Below are 20139 nucleotides of genomic sequence, written 5' to 3' on the forward strand. Positions count from 1 at the left end.
AGCCCTGACTGTCCCGGGGGTATGTTCAGTGAAAAATGACTTCTGTGCCCAGAACTCCGCTTTAATTCCTTCTTAACTTATTTTTTGTTCTGTTTTTGTTTCTCAGACCCTATGTTAACATTTTATTAATTTGGTTTTGTGACTTTGCATTAACACTTTATTGAAAACACTGGTCCGACATACGCTCCGACTTCGAGAGCACAAGTCGCATGACATGTCAAAATCAATGGCTCCCTATAAGAGCCGTCTTAACTGGTCCGACTTGTCTTGTTCTGACTTTGAAAAAGGTTCCTGCACTACTTTGGTCTGACTTGGGCATGTTTTCATCCCATTGATTTGAATGTAAGTCACATCCAAGTCTGATCATCATCTTAACTGATCCGACTTATAGCATGTGACTTGTGCTCTGAGGATCTTGAAGGGGAACCCCACGCCAACATTTTTTTAAAAAATGGCGAGGGTTCTCCCTGATCCTTACCAGGCCCTTTGTGTCTAGTATGGATCTTAAGGGGGAACCCCCACACCAGAATTTAAAGAAAAAAGGCATGGGGTCCCCCCCAAGATCATACCAGACCCTTAGGCCCGGTGTGAATTTTAAAGGGAACCCCCACGCCAAAATACATTTTAAAAAAAGGCGTGAACCTGTCACTACATAGTATTTACATGCACTTGATGGACATTGAGACTTGATCGATATTGTGCTAAGTATATCTATTCATTTTCAATGGGCCCTCAATGCATGCCTGTGGACTAAAAAATAAAAAACACTTTTTTTGGTGCAGTGTTTGTGTTCTTTATTAAATGATTTGCGATGTTGAGGGTTGGAGATATTTCTTGTGTCTGTATGCCTTTAAAAATGAATGGCAATGCACCCCATACTCATGCACCAAGTCTTGGTATACAAAGTGTGAACGCAGCCTTACAGAACAGTTGCAGGCTCTTTTTATTGTTGACGGATTCTTTTTCATCAATTTATCAATATTTATTGAATTTTATTAACATTGCAGATTCTTTGAAATGCGAAGAATGTGACGTGTCTCGGTGTATACAACAAACTGTTTTCTACTCTAAATGGACTGATCACAAATAAAAAATGGAAAAATCAAACCAGTGGGAATTACCGGGTAAGCATCAATTAATCACCTTTTATTTATATCATCTTTACAGAGAAGTACAACTATATTATTTACATTTTTTTGGGGGGTGGGGATGGGTACAGCACCAAACACATTAGATATATGTAATAACATGTATCCCATTCACCTGCAGGCTGCTGCTTCTTGTAAAAATACTTCCTGCAATGTATGCTTCATATCCATCAGATATCTTCTAGCGCTATGAGACTTAAAGGGTTTGTAAAGTCACTATGTGACTTTACATGAATGCATGCAGATATGCTGCCATGAATGAAAGGTGTAAGTGTTTTTTTTAAATTAAAAGTCTAAATACTATTTCTGACACCGCAGATGTGCGGTCACGTGTGTAGCATTGCCCCTTGAGGACTGCTGGATATTACACTTTCGGGTCCCCCTGGGTTACCATTAGCAATTAGTCATTCACAATTTAACACTTTGCTACTTGGCTCAGTCAATGATCAGTCCAGGGTTTTGTAGTTGTTTTTGGTGTTTTATTTTAACCACTTCAATACAGGGCACTTTCCCCCCTTCCCGCCCAGGCCATTTTTCAGCTTTTAGAGCTTTTGCATTTTGAATGACAATTGCGCGGTCATGCAACACTGTACCTAAACCAGATTTATGTCATTTTTTCCCACAAATAGAACTTTATTTTGGTGGTATTTGTTCACCGCAAGGTTTTTTTTTTTGTTTGCTACACAAATAAAAAAAGTCCAAAAAGTTTGAAAAAAAAAACATTTTTTTATGTTTGTTATAAAATTTTGTAAATAGATACGTTTTTTCCTGCACTGATGAGCACTGGTGAGGAGGCACTGATAGGCGGCACTGATAGGCGGCACTGATGGGCACTGATAGGTGGCACTGATGGGCAGCACTGATAGGTGGCACTGATGGGCAATAATGTACACTGGTGGTCATGGGTAGGCATCCCTGGTGGTCATGGGTGGGCATCCCTGGTGGCTATGGGTGGGCATCTCTGGTGGCTCCAGTGGCACCCCCCAAGGGTCTGCACTGGTAATCAATGCTCTGAGTACCAGCACAGACCCCCCCCTGTCAGGAGAGCCGCAGATCAGCTCTCCTCTACTCGGGCCTGTCAGGCACGAACTGAGGAAAGCCGATTAACGGCTCTTCCTATTTACTATGTGACCAGCTGTGATTGGACACAGCTGGTCACATGGTAAAGCGCCTACGTGACACACCGCAGCACCGATCGCCACTCTGTGCGCCCCTCATATGACGGCAGGTCAGGATAATGCAACAACGTTCTCGCCGTCAATTACCTATAGGGCGGACGGAAGTGGTTAAATAGGGATGGGAGAAGGGAATAATGGGATACTCCAAACTAACTATTTACAAGTTTACCTGAGTGGAAAGGTGGATGATGCAGCCATGCTGCTGATCCACCTTTCCACTCAGGTAGATATGGGTTTAAATCTCTTGCCAAAAGACTTGGTGAACTACATTTCTCTTATGGACACTGTCTTCAGTATCCCCTTTCTGGACTGCTGACACCCGTCCACTGACTATCCTACTTTTGGGGTGGCCCCCTCAGGTTAGACCCCTTGACACAATCCCCTGTACTCACAAAACTGTTTTTCTAGGGTGTCCAGTGTCTCTCCACTTAGTCAGTTCCTGTACCTCTGGGTTCATTTCCGTTCCTCTGGCCCTCAGGACGATCTCCTGATGTCACATGCCACTGCTGCAGAGGAGGAGGCAGCTGCCACCCTCCCTTTGGGACTCTGCTCTCCAGCCAAAGACCCCGCAGCACATGTGCTCCTGGCTTTTGTACAGTATCCCAGAATGCCCTGAGACAGCCAGTCTCTGCCAATCACCAGGACTGTATCAAAGCCTATGTACCCATTGGTCAGGTGTCCTCCCACTGTCCAACATGCCTCTCTATTGGACCAGTGTGAAACACTCTCTAGACCCAATGAATCACATACTGAGCACACTGAGAAGACCTAACTCACAGATCCTGCTCTCTGGTAGGCAGAAAGCAATATAGATTTGCCTGCTGCTCCTCTGATAGGCAGACAGAGCCAAAAACTATACTCTCACTATCACCTATCTAGGAAGGTGCTACACGTGATCCCCCTGTCCCCTGTGCTGGCCAGCCTTGATCTATGGAGAGAAACGGGAGGAGCCAAGATTCCACTGTGATGTCAGTTGGCCAGCAGAGGGAATCTCTGTCCCTCCCGCTTCACTCCATAGATCGAGGCCGGCCAGCACAGGGGGATCACGTGCCCGCATTTTCATTAATGGCAGCATATCTGCATGGTGTACATTGATATGATACATTAAAATGTGCAGCTAATTAGGGATGGGAGGGGCGGGAAGGAAACGCTCTCATGCTGATGAGGAGAGAGGGGGATGAGACTGTAAGAGGAGAGACGAGAGCTGCGGATGACGAGACACATATGCTGACCGCAGTAATCAGGGCTCAGCAGCCATGATTATCGTGGTGAGCAGAGGTGGGGGGGACACAGGAACTGACAGGATCAACCAGGTTTATTACCAGTTGGGAAGAGAAGAATTGCACAGAACAAGCACTGCGCTGCTATTCATGCCTTAAAGGAACAGGATCTTAGTTTTTTTTTAGGGTTACAAAGGCTTTAAAGTGTGTGTCAAGCGTGTAAACAAGGCAGATTGCTGTTCTGTCCAGAGGGAAGACATGGATCCTGTGTCTCTGCAAAGCAGGAATATGGATCCATGCCTTCGCCTAGTAAAAGCACCTCATACAGTTTAGGGACCATTCATACTAGAAACTGCACATAACTGTCATTTTTGACTGTATGTTTACATGCATTTGAAGAGAGTTTGAAGCTTGTTCAATGCACGCTTAACAAGTGCTTGAATGCGTCTGGCACTGTGCTTAGCACTGCGTTTGCAGAGCGTTTTTTCTATATTTTTTTGGGCTTTTTTAGCAGAAAGTAAAAAATGTTTGCTTTTTTTTTTCAGAATTGGCGCTCTTTTTTTGTTTATAGCGCAAAAAATAAACACTGCAGAGGTGATCAAATACCACTAAAATAGCATAAATTATATTATCTTCATCAATCTTCAAACAATAAATAGTAAAGTGCTCATGTGCAAAATAAAGTATCACAAAGAATACTAATAATGTGCTTGCGTGATCTGAAAGGTGATCAAGAATTACCAGAATAGATTACGGCTAGGTGAGTATCCTGTGCGAAAGTGAGCAACTGTGAAGAAATCAGTTGCGTATATATACTGATCAAAGATCAGCCGGAAAAAGCAAAGAAAAAATAAAAATGAAAAAGTGCCCTATGAAGAGTAAACCACTGTGACTCTTCAGTAATGAAACAAGGTAAATCAATATGTGGTGACAAAAGTGATCATCATACCATGAAATAAACAGTGTTAAACAAGTTATTCGAGAGGAATGGGGAATGAAAGAAATGATAGAGTGCCCTATGAAGGGCGAACCACTAGCAACTCTTCAGTTTGCATGGAAAATTTGGCAATAAACAAATGTGATAGTGAAACAATATATCCAAGTGACAAATCCTGTGATCAGTCTAAAAAAACTGTGTGGTAATCCAGAAATAAGGTCAAATCAATATAATCAGTGCTAGTAGATAATGAAGTAAAGTTGATATAAAGTGAAGTGATCAGATGCTTCCGGTGACCCCCAGTGCGGACTTTGGTGAGCTAGAGATCCATAAATAGGTGTAAATGGCCGCTCATCTCCATTAACACTCTTAAGAGCGTTTCAGGTATCACACGTCAACCTGCATACCTTGGGGGATGTCTCCTCAGGTATTTTCCTCAGAGATATGGGTACAATATATGCATCACAATCCAGGTCTTCTATGGTGGCCTCAGAAAAGTGGTAACTGCTGTAAAGCTTGTTTAAAGGCACTCGTTTACCAGGAAAAAGACATGAAGGGTTCTCATGGTGTAGTATATTGAAATTAAGTTTAATAGGTCAAAGTAAAAGTTACACTTACAATTGAGTAGACAATAAAGCGCACTCAAATGGGGATAGGTGCCGCCGATGCGGTTACAGTAATCGCTCCAATACTTCCGGTCTCGGCCGTAGGCCGGGAGTGACGTCCCCGACGCGTTGTGTCACAATAACACGTGACTTTATCAAGGGTTGAAATTAACCATCCAACATGTACACCTGATTCTTTACAAAGGCTGCACACCTTGTGACCCGTTTGTCAATCCGGTAATCAGACAATGTTATTCTTCACCCATACAACATAAACTGCGTACACTATTCCGATAGGACTCACATGGAATGCAGGACCATAGTACAGCACTGGGGTGCTGGTCTTACTGGCATGCAGGACACAGAATACTAGTAAAGGTACACAAGGTCATACAGATAGTTAATACTTGATATAAAGACCAAAACGTCTTCTTCGTCAAATCTGTGACGAAACGGCGTACGGTCACGGCGTACTGACGTCATCCCTTAGAGCATCCAGGAAGTGCGGACGTGCGCAGCCGTCCGGCCGGCGGCTTATACAAGCGTTACCTATATTCCTGCATGTGATTTTGCTACCTTTTTTACTTGATAAATAGTTTATACGATTTTACACTATGGAGCCTCTTTTCATTTTATGGCGGTGATATCTATTGGGGGCTTTTTTTGGAGCAATTCCATTTGGAGCCTGTGATATTCTCCCAATCTCTGGGTTTTCTAAAAGTGCCTTTACAATTTAAGTCTGGTAAGAGTTAGAGGCTTTATTTACGGTGGTGGATAGAACATCAGTCTGTCAATCGGTGTATGCGAGTGCCTTGATTGTTCTCTGGTAAGGAGCAGGGTCGCCATCAGGGGGGTACAGCCCATACACTCTTAAGGGGCCCGAGCGTTTCAACGGGCCTGGCTGCCTGGCGAGAATGAGAGAAGGCAGTGGCGGGTACAGAGGTGCTCCGTGGCTGCGCTCGCTTTCTGAGTGAGAGTCGGCAGCTACGGCTGCTCTTTCTGTGTCATTGAGCTCACATTGGGCTTTTTGCTGCCACCTCTGGCTACTTCTTGCATGTGCACTACTCATGTGTGCACTTTACACAGGACAGGTACTATATCCTGGACTGCAGCTCCTCTCTGTGTCTCAGCCACATGTGGAAAGAAGAGCTGGGACTAGAAAGAACACCTTACAAGTAAGGGCTATTGTACAAGTGAAGGGGGGTTGTGTACAGGTGTGTGTGTGTGTGTGTGTGTGTGTGTACATGTTTAGTTATTATTTGATCTTAAATGTTTATATGGAATTGAATATCATGCATATATGTTGAGTTTTGTACATTGAGTTATAGCACTTTTTGAGTCACGAAGCACTTTGATCAATTCTCATATTTATTTATTATACATATATATTGAATTTATATTTATATATGCTTATAGAGTGATTTACATATTTTTTGGAAGCACTTTGAGTCACTAGATATATTTTTTTGCACATATTTATTATTAATGTTTTGCACTTTATTGAGCAGCGCTGATAGTAACAAACAATTACATGTGTACATGTCTGCGTTTGTGTACATGACTGTGTATGTACATGTGTGTGTTTTAAATATACACACACACATGTGCGGGGGCTGAGTGCATACAGGTGTGAGCAGGGGCTGAGTGCGTATAGGTGTGAGTGGGAGCTGAGTGCGTACAAGTGTGAGTGGGGGCTGAGTGCGTACAAGTGTGAGTGGGGGCTGAGTGCGTACAGGTGTGAGTGGGAGCTGAGTGCGTACAGGTGTGAGCGGGAGCTGAGTGCGTACAGGTGTGAGCGGGGGCTGAGTGCGTACAGGTGTGAGCGGGAGCTGAGTGCGTTCAGATGTGAGCAGGGGCTGAGTGCGTACAGGTGTGAGAGGCGGCTGAGTGCGTACAGGTGTGAGCGGGGGCTAAGTGCGTACAGGTGTGAGCGGGAGCTGAGTGCGTACAGGTGTGAGCGGGAGCTGAGTGTGTACAGGTGTGAGCGGGGGCTGAGTGCGTAAAGGTGTGAGCGGGGGCTGAGTGAGTACAGGTGTGAGTGGGGGCTGAGTGCGTACAGGTGTGAGATTAGGCTGAGTGCGTACAGGTGTGAGCGGGGGCTGAGTGCGTACAGGTGTGAGTGGGGGCTGAGTGTGTACAGGTGTGAGTGGGGGCTGAGTGCATACAGGTGTGAGCGGGGGCTGAGTGCGTAAAGGTGTGGGCGGGGGCTGAGTGAGTATAGGTGTGAGCGGGGGCTGAGTGCGTACAGGTGTGAGAGGAGGCTGAGTGCGTACAGGTGTGAGCGGGAGCTGAGTGCGTACAGGTGTGAGCGGGGGCTGAGTGCGTACAGGTGTGAGCGGGGGCTGAGTGTGTACAGATGTGAGCGGGGGCTGAGTGTGTACAGATGTGAGCGGGGGCTGAGTGCATTCAGGTGTGACGGGGGGCTGAGTGCGTATAGGTGTGAAGGGGGCTGAGTGCATTCAGGTGTGACGGGGGGCTGAGTGCGTATAGGTGTGAAGGGGGGCTGAGTGTGTATAGGTGTGAGTGGGGGCTTAGTGCATATAGGTGTGAGTGGGGGCTGAGTGCGTACAGGTGTGAGGGGGGCTGAGTGCGTACAGGTGTGAGGGGGGCTGAGTGCGTATAGGTGTGAGTTGGGGCGGACTGCGTACAGGTGTGAGGGGGGGCTGAGTGCGTACAGGTGTGAGGGGGGCTGAGTGCGTATAGGTGTGAGTTGGGGCGGACTGTGTACAGGTGTGAGGGGGTCTGAGTGCGTACAGGTGTGAGCGGGGGCTGAGTGCGTACAGGAGTAAGGGGGGCTGAGTGCGTACAGGTGCTGGAATGGGATGTCTTTTTGGGCAAAATATAATTCCTTACTGCTAAATCATGAAAGCACTTATGACTTGGAATACACTTTTCATTTTCATATATTTAAGATTGTTAAAATAAAAGTGTGTGCAGTCAAGGACTCAGTGGAATAGCTAGTTGGTGGATTTGGTGGGATGGCCCGGGGGGGGGCAGGTCTAAAGCTATGTAGGGGGCCCCACAATTTCTGATGGCTGCCCTGGTAAGGAGTACCTACATGTGTCTTTCCCCCACTGGGCTCTACTCTTCTTGATGTACTTCTGTGTTCATTTAATTTGTGTTCTGGTAAGCAGCGCAAATATCGGCGGTGGATTTTCACTCATTCACTGCCTTCACTTTGCTGTAGTTTGATTAGCCTTTTTGGATTTTTTTTCACTGGATTTTGGTTCACAGCGGTGAATTTATTATTTTTTGAGTGCACCGTATTACCTATTATAATATATTTATTGTGGGGTTTTACGCTATGGCGTTTTTTCTTTTTATTTAATTTCATGACTCCACATCACATAATTTTGCGAGTCCAACCAGGGTTTTCCACAATCAAGTTGTCAAGATCTCGGTTTTGGATTCCTTGCCTCACTTATTCAGCTTTTTGGTAAGCATATTACCATTGGGAGCCTGGATTGAAATCACTGGTTCTACACATCATTTTATTTTTATCTACTTTGGACTTTATGTATGGACATTTATTTGGTCTTTATATCAAGGATTAGCGGGACTTAACTATCTGTATTTCTATTTGGGTGTGGTCACACTTGAAGTTGCAGCTCTGTTTTAAATTTCACTAGCGCGGTTACTACACAATTTTTTTTAAAGGTACACAAGGAGTTTAGGACAGGAGGGACACCTATGGGCACCAATTAAGGAGCATGCCCACCCGTATAATGAATATGAGGACCCTTGGAAAGGTCAAGGCACAGATTCCAAAGCTGGCTACACACCATACAATTTACATACAAATTTCCTGTACTATGCTTCTTCAGATTCACCAAAACCATATAATACAAGGTTAGACCTAAACACCTTCAAATTGTATGCAATCAGGCAGGCCCTCGTACTACATATCTGAAGGAAATTCCAAAGGAAATTGAACAATAAAAATTGCATAGTGTGTTTCCAGCTCACTGAACTTCTGCTACTGGGCACAGATGGCCAATAATGAATAGCCAGTAAAACCAGACAAACAGGAAACTTTAAGTGTCGGTTCACACTATGGCGATCCGACTTCGGGGGCGATTAGTGAAGTCACCGTGCACCGCGACTTTGGCGCGACTTGCACGGACTTCACATAATGGAAGTCAATGCAAGTCGCTCCGACTTCTGTCAAAATTAGTACAGGAACCTTTTTCTAAGTTGGAGCGACATCACACAAGGTCTAGAACCAAACACAGCCAAACAGACTGACATCAGAAGCCCCATCCTAAAACCATTTACATCTGACAAACCAGGAAAAAGAAAAATTAATTTTTATATAAAGTTGTCTCTGAAGGCTGTGATCTCCTTTGGTTCTGAAAGCCATGAAACCCTATTATCGAATCTGAAGGATAAAACACCAATAAAAATTAGAAATATGAATAAACATTACATTTTTCTTCCTCCTAAAAATAAACCGATGGTTAGGTACATGTGGCAAAAAATTAGCATATGAAACACACAATTATACAATACATTACATTCCATAAAGAAAGACGTAAAAAAAATTTCTTAGTTGTTTTGGAACAGTGCACTTTTTCAAATACCAAAAATTGTTGAGCTCAAACTAATTACCACATGGATTTTGTGTATGGTATACCATTAATTCCCCCCCAAAAAAATTTTTCACTATGGTCAAAAATGAGCAGCTTGTAAAAAAAAAAAAATAGGTGGTACCATTTATTCACAAATCATAATACCTCACCACAATGACACTCTTCAGAACTGTTTCTCTGGAAAACAAACACGTGTTAGTGAATACACATCTAAATTCACTATTACAGAGATCTCACCTTTCACTTTTATGAATTACCAAACGCAGTTAATTTGCATGACAATACACTCACAGATCTGGCTAGAAAGGAGGGGGGTCAGTGGGCTGTCAGCCGCTGTGACAACGAATATCAGACGACACAACATATATACAGTATCTCCCGGACCAAACTTACTCTCACATTTAGCTAGGTTAAAGACAAACTCTAGACACCACAAATACCGGCATGTTTTCTATAATAACCTGTACGCTTTCCTTTCAATTCCTAAAAATCTGTTTGGAAAGTTTGAAATTTTTTCAAAGACCCATCCCAAATAATTTCCTCATTCTCATCCTGTATGGACACATTCTTTAACTTAGGATTTTGGAATGGGACCAATGATCTAGGCTGTTCATACTTATTACACCTAGGCCACTTTGCAAAGCGTGCGGAGTACACTTCAAATCACCTCTGGTTGTCCTATATGGATTTTGTTTCACTACTTTATCAATGGGACGTGATAGACAGAATCGAGCTATGTGGCCAAGTAGTCCACATGCATAACATTTTATCTTATCTAAAGTTGTACAGCGTCTCTTAACATAAGGCTTTGTTTTAGATGACTGAGAATGTTCGATGGCTACGACTGGAAAGGCTCCAACTGGATTAGAAGCTTTTTCTGGTACAAGATATAGGGGCAATTTTGTGAGAACTCCTACCTTCCAAGGATTTATGCCTATTGGTACATACATTAGGTGTGGGTGTCCCACTGAATTCGGACAAAAGCAAATCAGTTGCATGGTTATCCACTCTTTTTGAAGCAAACTGCTCCTGGCAGCTGACAGATAATGATTTTACTTCACTTTCTGCATCCTTCAGTCTTTTTACCAGCTGATGAACTTCTTCCTGTAATCTCTGGTTTTCTAACACTAGGTGGCAGTAGCTAGCATCAGAATTTAACTTAGAAACTTTTAAAGTACTGATGTTACTTTTGGCTATTTCTAGAGCTTCTTTTAGGGACGTGTTTTGCAATTTCAAATGTTCATACTGTCTACGTATCCACCTGGCTGCAAAGACCAGTGGAGTCTTTTCCGTTCGCTTACTATAACATTTTCCAGTGAAGTTTAATTTCATATCCTCTTCCATCAGAGGAGCAGAAAATGCTCCTTCTGCCTGGAGACTTTGCTCCCTTAATTCCAGCATGGCATCCATTCCCTGCCTTGTTGTTCTACTTTCCTCTTCCTATTCCTGTGCCTCACAATCTCCCAGTAATTCACCTTTTACTGGAGTATCAAACTTGTAGCTTTTTTGTTGCTCTCCCTTTTTGTCAGTGCTTGAGCACTTTGCTGACAAGGACTGGGCAATTGCATGACAAGGCCCAAGTCCTGACAATTGCTTATTGTCCCCCTGTTCATAACTGCCACAACTTTGGGGTTGTGACTTGTGGGACAATTTCTGCTTGTCCCTACTTTGAAGTGTTGCTTGGAAAGATTTCTCCTTAAATCCCAAAGCAAAAACATTAACTTCCTCTGCCCTGTTCACTGACTCTAGCATCCATATACTCCAAGCATCTCTTTCATTTGGGCGTGTCATCTTTTTATGATGAGCATACCACAGCTCCTCCCATGCTTTACCTTAAATGTACCTTTTTTAGAATACTTCTTTCCGGTCCAGCGATCCCAATCACTAATATATCGTACCACCCAGGGTCCATATTTGTCGATCATCTCTTCCCTTGGGTTAGTTGGTAGGGTTTACCACACTTCAATTTCCTCGTTGACTTAATACTGTTTCCCATCCTTACAGATACTGGACCCTGAACTGATTTCCCAACCTTAAGCGGTTGTCCCCCAGAGGTAGCTAATCTCTGGCCAATGATTGAGTTGACAGGTTCCGTCCCTGTCACCGTTGCCGATTTTTCACTACTTGTCAGAACAGGATTTTCCCTATTCTGACTATAGTCTTTCAAACCAACCTGGAGACTTCCCAAACTCATTAATAGTTCAATCTCCCCCGTGGACTTTTCCGAAGTAGTCAAAAAAAATGCTTAATGTACGACTATTATTTCGGTTATCTCAAAAAGATTAGCATAAACTTGGATAATCAGAACCCTTTGAGTGCTTGGAGTACAGAAGGCAGTTAATAAAGGCACAATTATTAGCAAAAATGATTTGAGGCAGTTATAATATAAACAGTGTTCACAGGTCTAATTACAAAGCTTACAATCTCCAGTTAGTAGATTACAAATAAAGATAGATTCATACACATCAAGATTATTCAGTGTGACTTAGGCCCACAGTTGCGTTTCAATCACAAAGATTGCGTCTTTCGGAAGCGTCTTGACCTAATGTCATTCAAGGCTCAACTGAAACTGCTTTTTGGCAGAAAAACACAGATTGTATAGCCACTGCCTCCAAGCGTCCAATCAGAGCCCTTATCATTCACACTTGCACCCTCCAGCAATGAGGCGCAATTGAGCAGTTAGGAGGTTTTCTCATTCACTCTCAGTACAATTTTATTTTAATTATACTGTTCATATCAGTCTCATCAAAGTATTAGCACAGACAAATGGTAAAATAAAAAGAATGAGTACTAAGAGGTCTGCTAGTCTGGGAAGACAGAGGTGAAGACAAAGACATAAATAACGCTTACCGTTTTTGGAGTTGGAATTGTCTGTTTCAGCTCTGGCTTACACACAAGAAAAACTTTGAAAACTCCTCACACGAGGCACCATCTGTTATTGCTGCTTTTTTCCTACCACACTTATTCCTTTGATCCTTTCTGCGATTATAAATATAATAAGTGATCTACACCTTTTTATATATTAATATCAACCTTATTGTATCTCTTGCAGTAAAAGAATATTAATAATGAATAACCACTGTGCTAAATAAAAGAAAACATTAATTACAGAATAGAAACTTGTCACTGATAACATTAAATAAAATGAACCGAAAAGTAAGTGAATACAATAAAAAAATGATGTTACAATGGAAATACAAATGCTATCAATATTATAGGACAAATTGCAAGATGTAAAAAGTTACAGAAGGGAGAAACAAGAAAAAGTAATACATTACGTCGACCTCCTGAGGTCTGCGCTCAAAGAGAGCTCTCGGCTCCAAGATAATTTTTTAGAGCTCTGGCTGGATATTTATATACCTCTCCAACCAACCCCCTTTAGTTGAAATAATGAATGAAAGCACACATACAACCTGTTGATCAAGTTTTAAATCAGGTTTTTGAGTCCTCCTCACAGCCCCCCCAGGTGATTCCCTCCCAGCATTGTTTATAGGTACCATCTTTATACCAAGAAAGAAACCAGCGTTTCCAGATATACAAAGGCCTTCTCAGATATTGCCTCTAGCTACAATACAACAAAGCAGTAAAAAATCAGCCTTCCCAGTGTAGATAACAAAACTTACAACATAGAATTTGTCAGGTACACAGATAGGGTCACCGATGGTCCAATATGATGTTCATTTCATATAAGAAAAGTAGACTTAAATATTTCCATTACAGTTCACAGTGTAGCAATGACAGGGAAATGCAGCTTTAAACATGTATAACTTCATGATGAAAAGTTTGAGAGGGGGCTGGAGAAAGATCAGGACCCGGGACGTGCTAAATGTACAGTGTGTCGTAAAACGCTTGACATTTCGAACATGGGAGAGGCAGCGCTGTCTAGCCACGCTAAAGGTGCAAAGCACCAGTCTGCAGCTGTGTGCTAGACAGCTTCCAATCCGATCGCTGGCTTTTTCACCCATGTGCCTGAAGTGACACCGGCTCCCAGCTGCAGCAGTGGTGCTTCCATCTCATTCACTATAAAACAAGGGACCATTTTGAGTCAAGCTGTATCCAGAAACAAAACCCTAACTGCAGAGGTACTGTACACTACAAAGCTTGTAATTTATTTTAGTAAAAATATGCTGGGTGTGACATGGATTTTCTTCTTATTTAACATGTATACATAGACATTTCATGAAACATTAGGTCATGAATATTTACGTGAAGTCATGGAAAAGTCATGGAATTTTATTGGTAAAAATGTGTATGAACCCTGTTATGAGTGCTGCAATCCTTTTAGGCTATTCTGATGTGAGGACTTGTGTACCTTTTTATTGCTGGCTGCTTTTACAGGAAATTTTGTGCTAATCTTTTTGTTTTCTAAATACCACTAAAAGCTCTATTTGTGGGGAAAAATGGAAATACATTTTATTTATGTACAACGTTGCATGACCGCACAATTATCAGTTAAAGTGAATGGCCTGGTAAATCTTCTGGAGGTCAAGTGATTAAGGCAGGCGCGGGCTGGGCCGGGGGGCAAGGTGGCAATTTCCCCCCGGGCCGATCTGATCCCCCTCAGAAAAGGCCGCTCAGTTTTGGGTCAGTCCGTCGGTACGGTAGTCGCTAGTCGGTACTCGAATGCCGATGCATTGAAAATGGAGTCACAGACACGCTGTCACTTCCTGCCCTGGAAGTTCCTGCTGGCCGCGGCCGGCGACTGCCCTGCCCTGGAGACCTGGTTGCTAGATCACCGGCCGCTTAGCGTCTAGCAACCAGTGACGTAGCGGTCTCCAGAGCAGAGAGGAGGACGAGGACCCATCATGCAAAGCGCCGCGGTCAGCCGTCCTCTGCGCCGATCACTGGCCCCAGCCGCCCGGCCCCTCCCACCTCAGGCTCCTCCCTCCATCCCATCAACGTGGGGCCGATGCAGAAGAGAGGGCTGGCCTGGCCTGGTAAACTGAAGTCTGCAACGGGCAACGGCGGCAATCCAGATTCTAAGTGAAGTTACCTGCTGCGGTGGACAGTGTCTGTGAGGTGGTCGGGACTCGGAGAAGAGCAGCCAGTGAGTGACAAAAAAAAAAAAGTGTCATGTGTGGACATTTTTTCCCTGTACTTTCCCCCTGGCACTGTATACAGCATGTATATTGATGTCTAGCTGTTCCTGGCACTATATACCTGTCTCATACCTGTATTATACAGGAGCAGCTAGACATCAATATACATGCTGTATACAGTCCAGTTAAAGAGGTTGTAAACCCTTTTTTTTTTTTTTTCCTTTTTGACCCTGCAAGAGAAAGACATAATGAGCTAGTATGCATCGCATACTAGCTCATTATGAAATACTTACCTTAGAACGAGCCCCCGCCGTGCCGCCCGCTTAGCTGGATGACGGGCGACATGTCCAGTCGCCTGTCTTCCGGGATCGCGGCATCCGCCCATCTGATTGGCCAAAGCCGCGGTGACGTCACTCCCACGCACGTGCACGGGAGCCGACGGTCACGGCACGGGACTCTGAAGGAACGGCACCAGCGGCCGTTCCTTCAGAGCGCATGCACCAGTGACGTCACTGGCTGCATGTAAGGTAAATATCTCCTAAACGGTGCATTTTTAGGAGATATTTACAGTACCTATAGGTAAGCATTAATAAAGGCTTACCTATAGGTAAAAGTGTCAGAGGAGGGTTTACTTCCTCTTTAAAGAGATATTTACCTGACATGCAGCCAGTGACGTGAACGGGCCACTGGTGCCGTTTCTTCAGAGCCCCGTGCCGTGACCGTCGGCTCCGCGTGCGTGAGTGACGTCACTGCGGGTCTCCAGCCAATCAGATGGCCGGATGCCGTGATCCCGGAAGACGGGCGACTGGACATGTCGCCCGTCGTACAGGTAAGCAGGCGGCACGGCGGGGGCTCGTTCTAAGGTAAGTATTTCATAATAAGCTAGTATGCGGTGCATACTAGCTCATTATGTGTTTCTCTTTCAGGTTGCAAAAAGAAAAAAACATTTTTTGGGGGTTTACAACCTCTTTAAAGTTTAACCACCCATGTTTAACCTTAGCTCTTTTATATGTGTTGCCCATTAGAATGCACTGGCTGATACCTTTATTTAATATGATCTTAAAGCACTCCTCAGTGTTCAATGAGTCTATTTAATATCTTTTGGTATGAAGTGCAGTTTAGAAAAGTTGGCTGTTTTGAAATTTACAGCCATGCAGGTTGTAAGTATGCTTTTGGGAACACACATGTACACTTGCAGCGTTTCTACATTTGGAGTAGCGGCTGTATCTGTGCAGCCACTGTGTGCCTAAAGACATGAATGGGGCTGCCTGTACCCAGGTGCATAGAATGTCTGTGCAACCCATGCGGGCAAACAGGTGTACGCATATATGAGACGGTAATCTTTTTAATAATCACAACAAAAGAAAATATAAAAACAACCAAAAGAATATCAGGTGACCAGCAGTGTTAATTTTGTAGAGGAAACAATTTTTGTCAAAATTTTCGTCAGCAGCCTTTTTACAGTGACAAAAACGAAATGAAAAGTACAGCACATTTTCCTCCACTGACGAAAACTATGACGAAAATCAATTCCGTTTTCGCTATTGAACGAAACCAAAATTAAAATGTGAGGGAGGGACGCTTACCCACATGAACTTCCAGTTTCCCAGGAGCTTTCCTCTGACACTTGTACCTATAGGTGATCCTATGATAAGGCTTACCTATAGGTACTGTAAATATCTCCTAAACATGTACCGTTTAGGAGATATTTACCTGACATGCAGCCAGTGAAGTCACTGGCGCATGCGCTCTGGTGCCGTGACTGTCGGCTCCAGTGCCGTGACTGTGACTGTCGGCTCCCGCGGCTCCGGCCAATCAGATGGCCGGATGCCGCCATCCCGGAAGACGGGTGACTGGACATGTCGCCCATCATACAGGTAAGCGGGCAGCAAGGCGGGGGCTCGTTCTAAGGTAAGTATTTCATACTAGCATAGCATGCATACTAGCTCATTATGGGTTTCTCTTTCAGGTTGCAGCAAAAAAAAAAAAAAATAGTTTCATGGGTTTACAACCTCTTTAAAGGTATTGGGTCCCTGAGGTCCCCTAGGGCTCCCCCTTGTGTCATGGGAGCGTAACCTGGCCGCAAAGGAGGAGGTCACATGTGTAGATCTCAGCCAGGGTTAATGCTGGGACTTGCAGTCCTTTGCTTTTGGGGATGTAATCCCCCCAAAAGTGAAGGACTACAGGTCCCAGCATAAGCCCCTCAGAGCTCAGCATGTGTCACCCACCCCCGATCCCCCAAATAGTGAAGGACTACAGGACCCACTCATCCAGCTTAACCACTTCCAGACCGCCCACCGCATATATAGTGTGGCAGGGCGGCCTGGCTGTGCAAAATCACATACCGATGCGTGATTTTGTGCACGGGTTCTAGGGGACGCGACACAGCGGGAGCCAATCAGCAGGTCACCTGCGATCATGCAGGAGAATGACAGAACGGCGGTCTGCCTTTGTAAACAAGGCAGACGGCTGTTCTGTCACAGGAAGATGGAGATCTGTGTTTCAGCTGAGCTGAAACACAGATCTTTTTATTTTCTCTAGTACATCCAACCCCCCACACAGTAAGAAAGCATTCCCTAGGAGCAAACTTAACCCCTTGATCACCCCTAGTGTTAACCCCTTTCCTGCCATTGTCATTTATACAGTAGCAGTGCATTTTTTAGCACTGATCACTGTATTAGTGTCACTGGTCCCCAAAAAGTGTCACTTTTGCCTCGTTTCCACTGAGCGGATCGGTTCGGGTCGGTTCGGTACGGTACGCTAATTTGAGTGTTTCCATTATGAAAGCGGCCCATACAACCGAACCAAACCGCACCATTCCTGGTCCTGCTTCAGATGTAGGGCCATAGGAAATGGTACGGTACGGTTAGGGCGGAGCTACTGGCGTCACACGATAGAGTCCACTGATTGGTGGACAGGAAACCATCAATGCTCACATCAAATGAAAGAGCAAAACAAACACCTCATTTGGTGTAAACCCCGCATGGTCCCTGGTGGCCCGACTTGCAGTGGAAATGCTCACCTGAATAGACCGGACCATTCTAACCCTTCCAAACTGTACCGAACTGAACCGTTCCGCTCAGTGGAAACGAGGCATTAGTGTCAGATTTGTCCGTCGTAATGTCGCAGTCCCACTAAAAAGCTGGGCATGGATGGTGAGTTGATTCGGTAGTTCAACGGGCTACTTGACCGGACTTGCCCCCCAGGCTTAAGGCTGCCAGCCCTCCCCTGGGTTAAGGAGTACCAAAAGCAGATACTTTTTTGCATGGATATGATCATTCTACATATAATGCACAACACTGGTAAACCTTTACTTTAAATGTAATTGTAATGCCTTATATTAGCTCCAGTCTATCAACATCCAGCTTCTCTGGGTTCAGATGCTGATCTTCCCTGCACAGAGTCCTTAAAATGACTGTAAACAAAATCAACAAGCATGTCATACTCACCTGCTCTGTGTAATGGTTTTGCACAGAACAGCCCCAATCCTCCTCTTTCTGGGTCCTCCGCTGGTGCTCCTGGCTCCTCCTGCCTTCAGAGTGCTTTTAGCTAGCCGCTTGTAATGGGGGTACTCGTGTGGGCTAAATCCACAACTGCACTGTGTGCTTCTGTTGACATACACAGTGTGAATCAGCCCTGCCCCCTCCTCCCTCCTCACAGGCTGTGATTGACAGTAGCAGGAGCCAATGCTGCTGCATCTGAGTCCTGTGAGTAGGGTGAGAGAGAGCAGCTGCTCTCAGGCACAGTGCTGGATCAAGATTGGGATCAGGTAAGTTAATTTGGGGGGGGGGCGGGGGGCTAGGGGGGAGATGGTCACAGAAGAATGCGTTAAGGTAAAAATAATCTATTGGCAAATGGCACAGGACTACATAATATACAGAGAGGTCGGCATTCGAAACACCAGGCTGTTTCTCAGCCAGCATGGGATGCCCTGTCTATGGTATTCTGGCACTGAATCCGGGGACAGTGTCCTCAGTCCGGGGACTTTCTCTGGTAACCGGGGACGTCTGGTCACTCTACCCATGAGGCATTGCTCCTCACACATTGACATTCACAAGTCCTCAGGCACTTACTGACATGTATGGTTAGTGTACTAAACTGTCTGTGTGCTGCACTGTGTTTCCTGATATGTAAACAAATAATGCATTCTGTATGCAGGACAACTAATCGGCTGACCAATTCATCAATTATGAAAATAGTTTACAACTCTAGTTAACAATAATTGATTATGGCAATTAATTGTTTCAGGCCTAGGTTAACCACTTGCCGACCACCCAGGTTCCCACGAAACGATGTACCTGTACACGCTTCGCGGGGGCACGCATGCGCGGCCATTCACCAGCGGGAAAGCTGATCCGCGAGTCTGGCACCCGCGATTGCCGCCTAGCTCCCGCGATTGCTCCCCGTGGAGACAGAGCGGCGGTCTGCTGTTGTAAATACAGCAGACCGTCTTCCTGTCAGTAATCAACACAGGTCTCCTGTGTTCCTCCTATTTAGGAACACAGTTTCCCGTGTTGATTCCATAAACCTTTTAGATTGTAAGCTTTAACGAGCAGGGCCCTCTGATTCCTTTTGTACCAAATTGTATTGTAACTGTAATGTCTGCCTTCATTTTGTAAAGCGCTGTGCAAACTGTTGGCGCTATATAAGTCCTGTATAATAAAAATAATAATAAGCCCACCCACCCTCACAGTTAGAAGACACCCCCTAGGTATACATTTAACCCTTTGATTGTCCCTGAGTTAACCCCTTCCCTGCCAGTGTCATTAGTACACTAACAGTGCATATTTAGAGCACTGATTACTGTAGTAATGTCACTGGTCCACCCAAAAGTGTCAAATGTCAGTTAGGGGTCCGATCTGTCTGCCGCAATGTAGCAGTCCCACTAAAAATTTCAGATCGCCGCCATTACTAGTAAAAAATAAATGAATAAAGGACATAAATCTTTCCCCTAGTTTGTAGATATGATAACTTTTGCGCAATCCAATCAAAATACACTTATTGGGATTTTTAACCAAAAATATGTAGCAGAATACAAATTGGCCTAAAATGATGAAAAAAATTTGATGTTTAATTTTTTTTTTATTATTGGAAATGTTATATAGCACAATGTGAAAAATACTTTTTTTTTTTTTCAGAATTGTCGCTATTTTTTTGTTTATAGTGCAAAATATAAAAATCGCACAGGTGATCAAATACCACAAAAGGAAGGCTCTATTTGTGGGGAAAAAATGACACCAATTTTATTTGGGTACAGCGTTGCACGACCGCGCAATTGTCAGTTAAAATAACGCAGTGCCGAATCGCAAAAAATGGCCTGGTCATTAATGGGGAAAATCTTCCGGTCCAAAAGTGGTTAAAGTCCCTGCAACTAGTCTTAAAATATACTCTCCACTATACTCCACCATTCAAAAAAAACTCAC

The 20139-nt window shown here is 44.3% G+C and overlaps 1 protein-coding gene across 1 annotated transcript in view; it reads left to right on the plus strand.

The window, feature by feature from the left end:
• The first annotated feature begins 1050 nt into the window (after positions 1-1050).
• LOC309569711 (NACHT, LRR and PYD domains-containing protein 12-like) overlaps positions 1051-20139 on the plus strand; it is a 1096074-nt gene continuing 1076985 nt past the window's right edge. The window contains exon 1 of the mRNA XM_082275674.1: positions 1051-1124. Coding sequence (XP_082131800.1) covers positions 1094-1124 — 31 coding nt within the window. The 5' untranslated portion in view covers positions 1051-1093. The remainder of the gene's footprint in view (positions 1125-20139) is intronic.

The sequence above is a fragment of the Pelophylax lessonae genome (assembly GCF_965119305.1).
Source record: "Pelophylax lessonae genome assembly, chromosome: 13".
Lineage (NCBI taxonomy): Eukaryota > Metazoa > Chordata > Amphibia > Anura > Ranidae > Pelophylax > Pelophylax lessonae.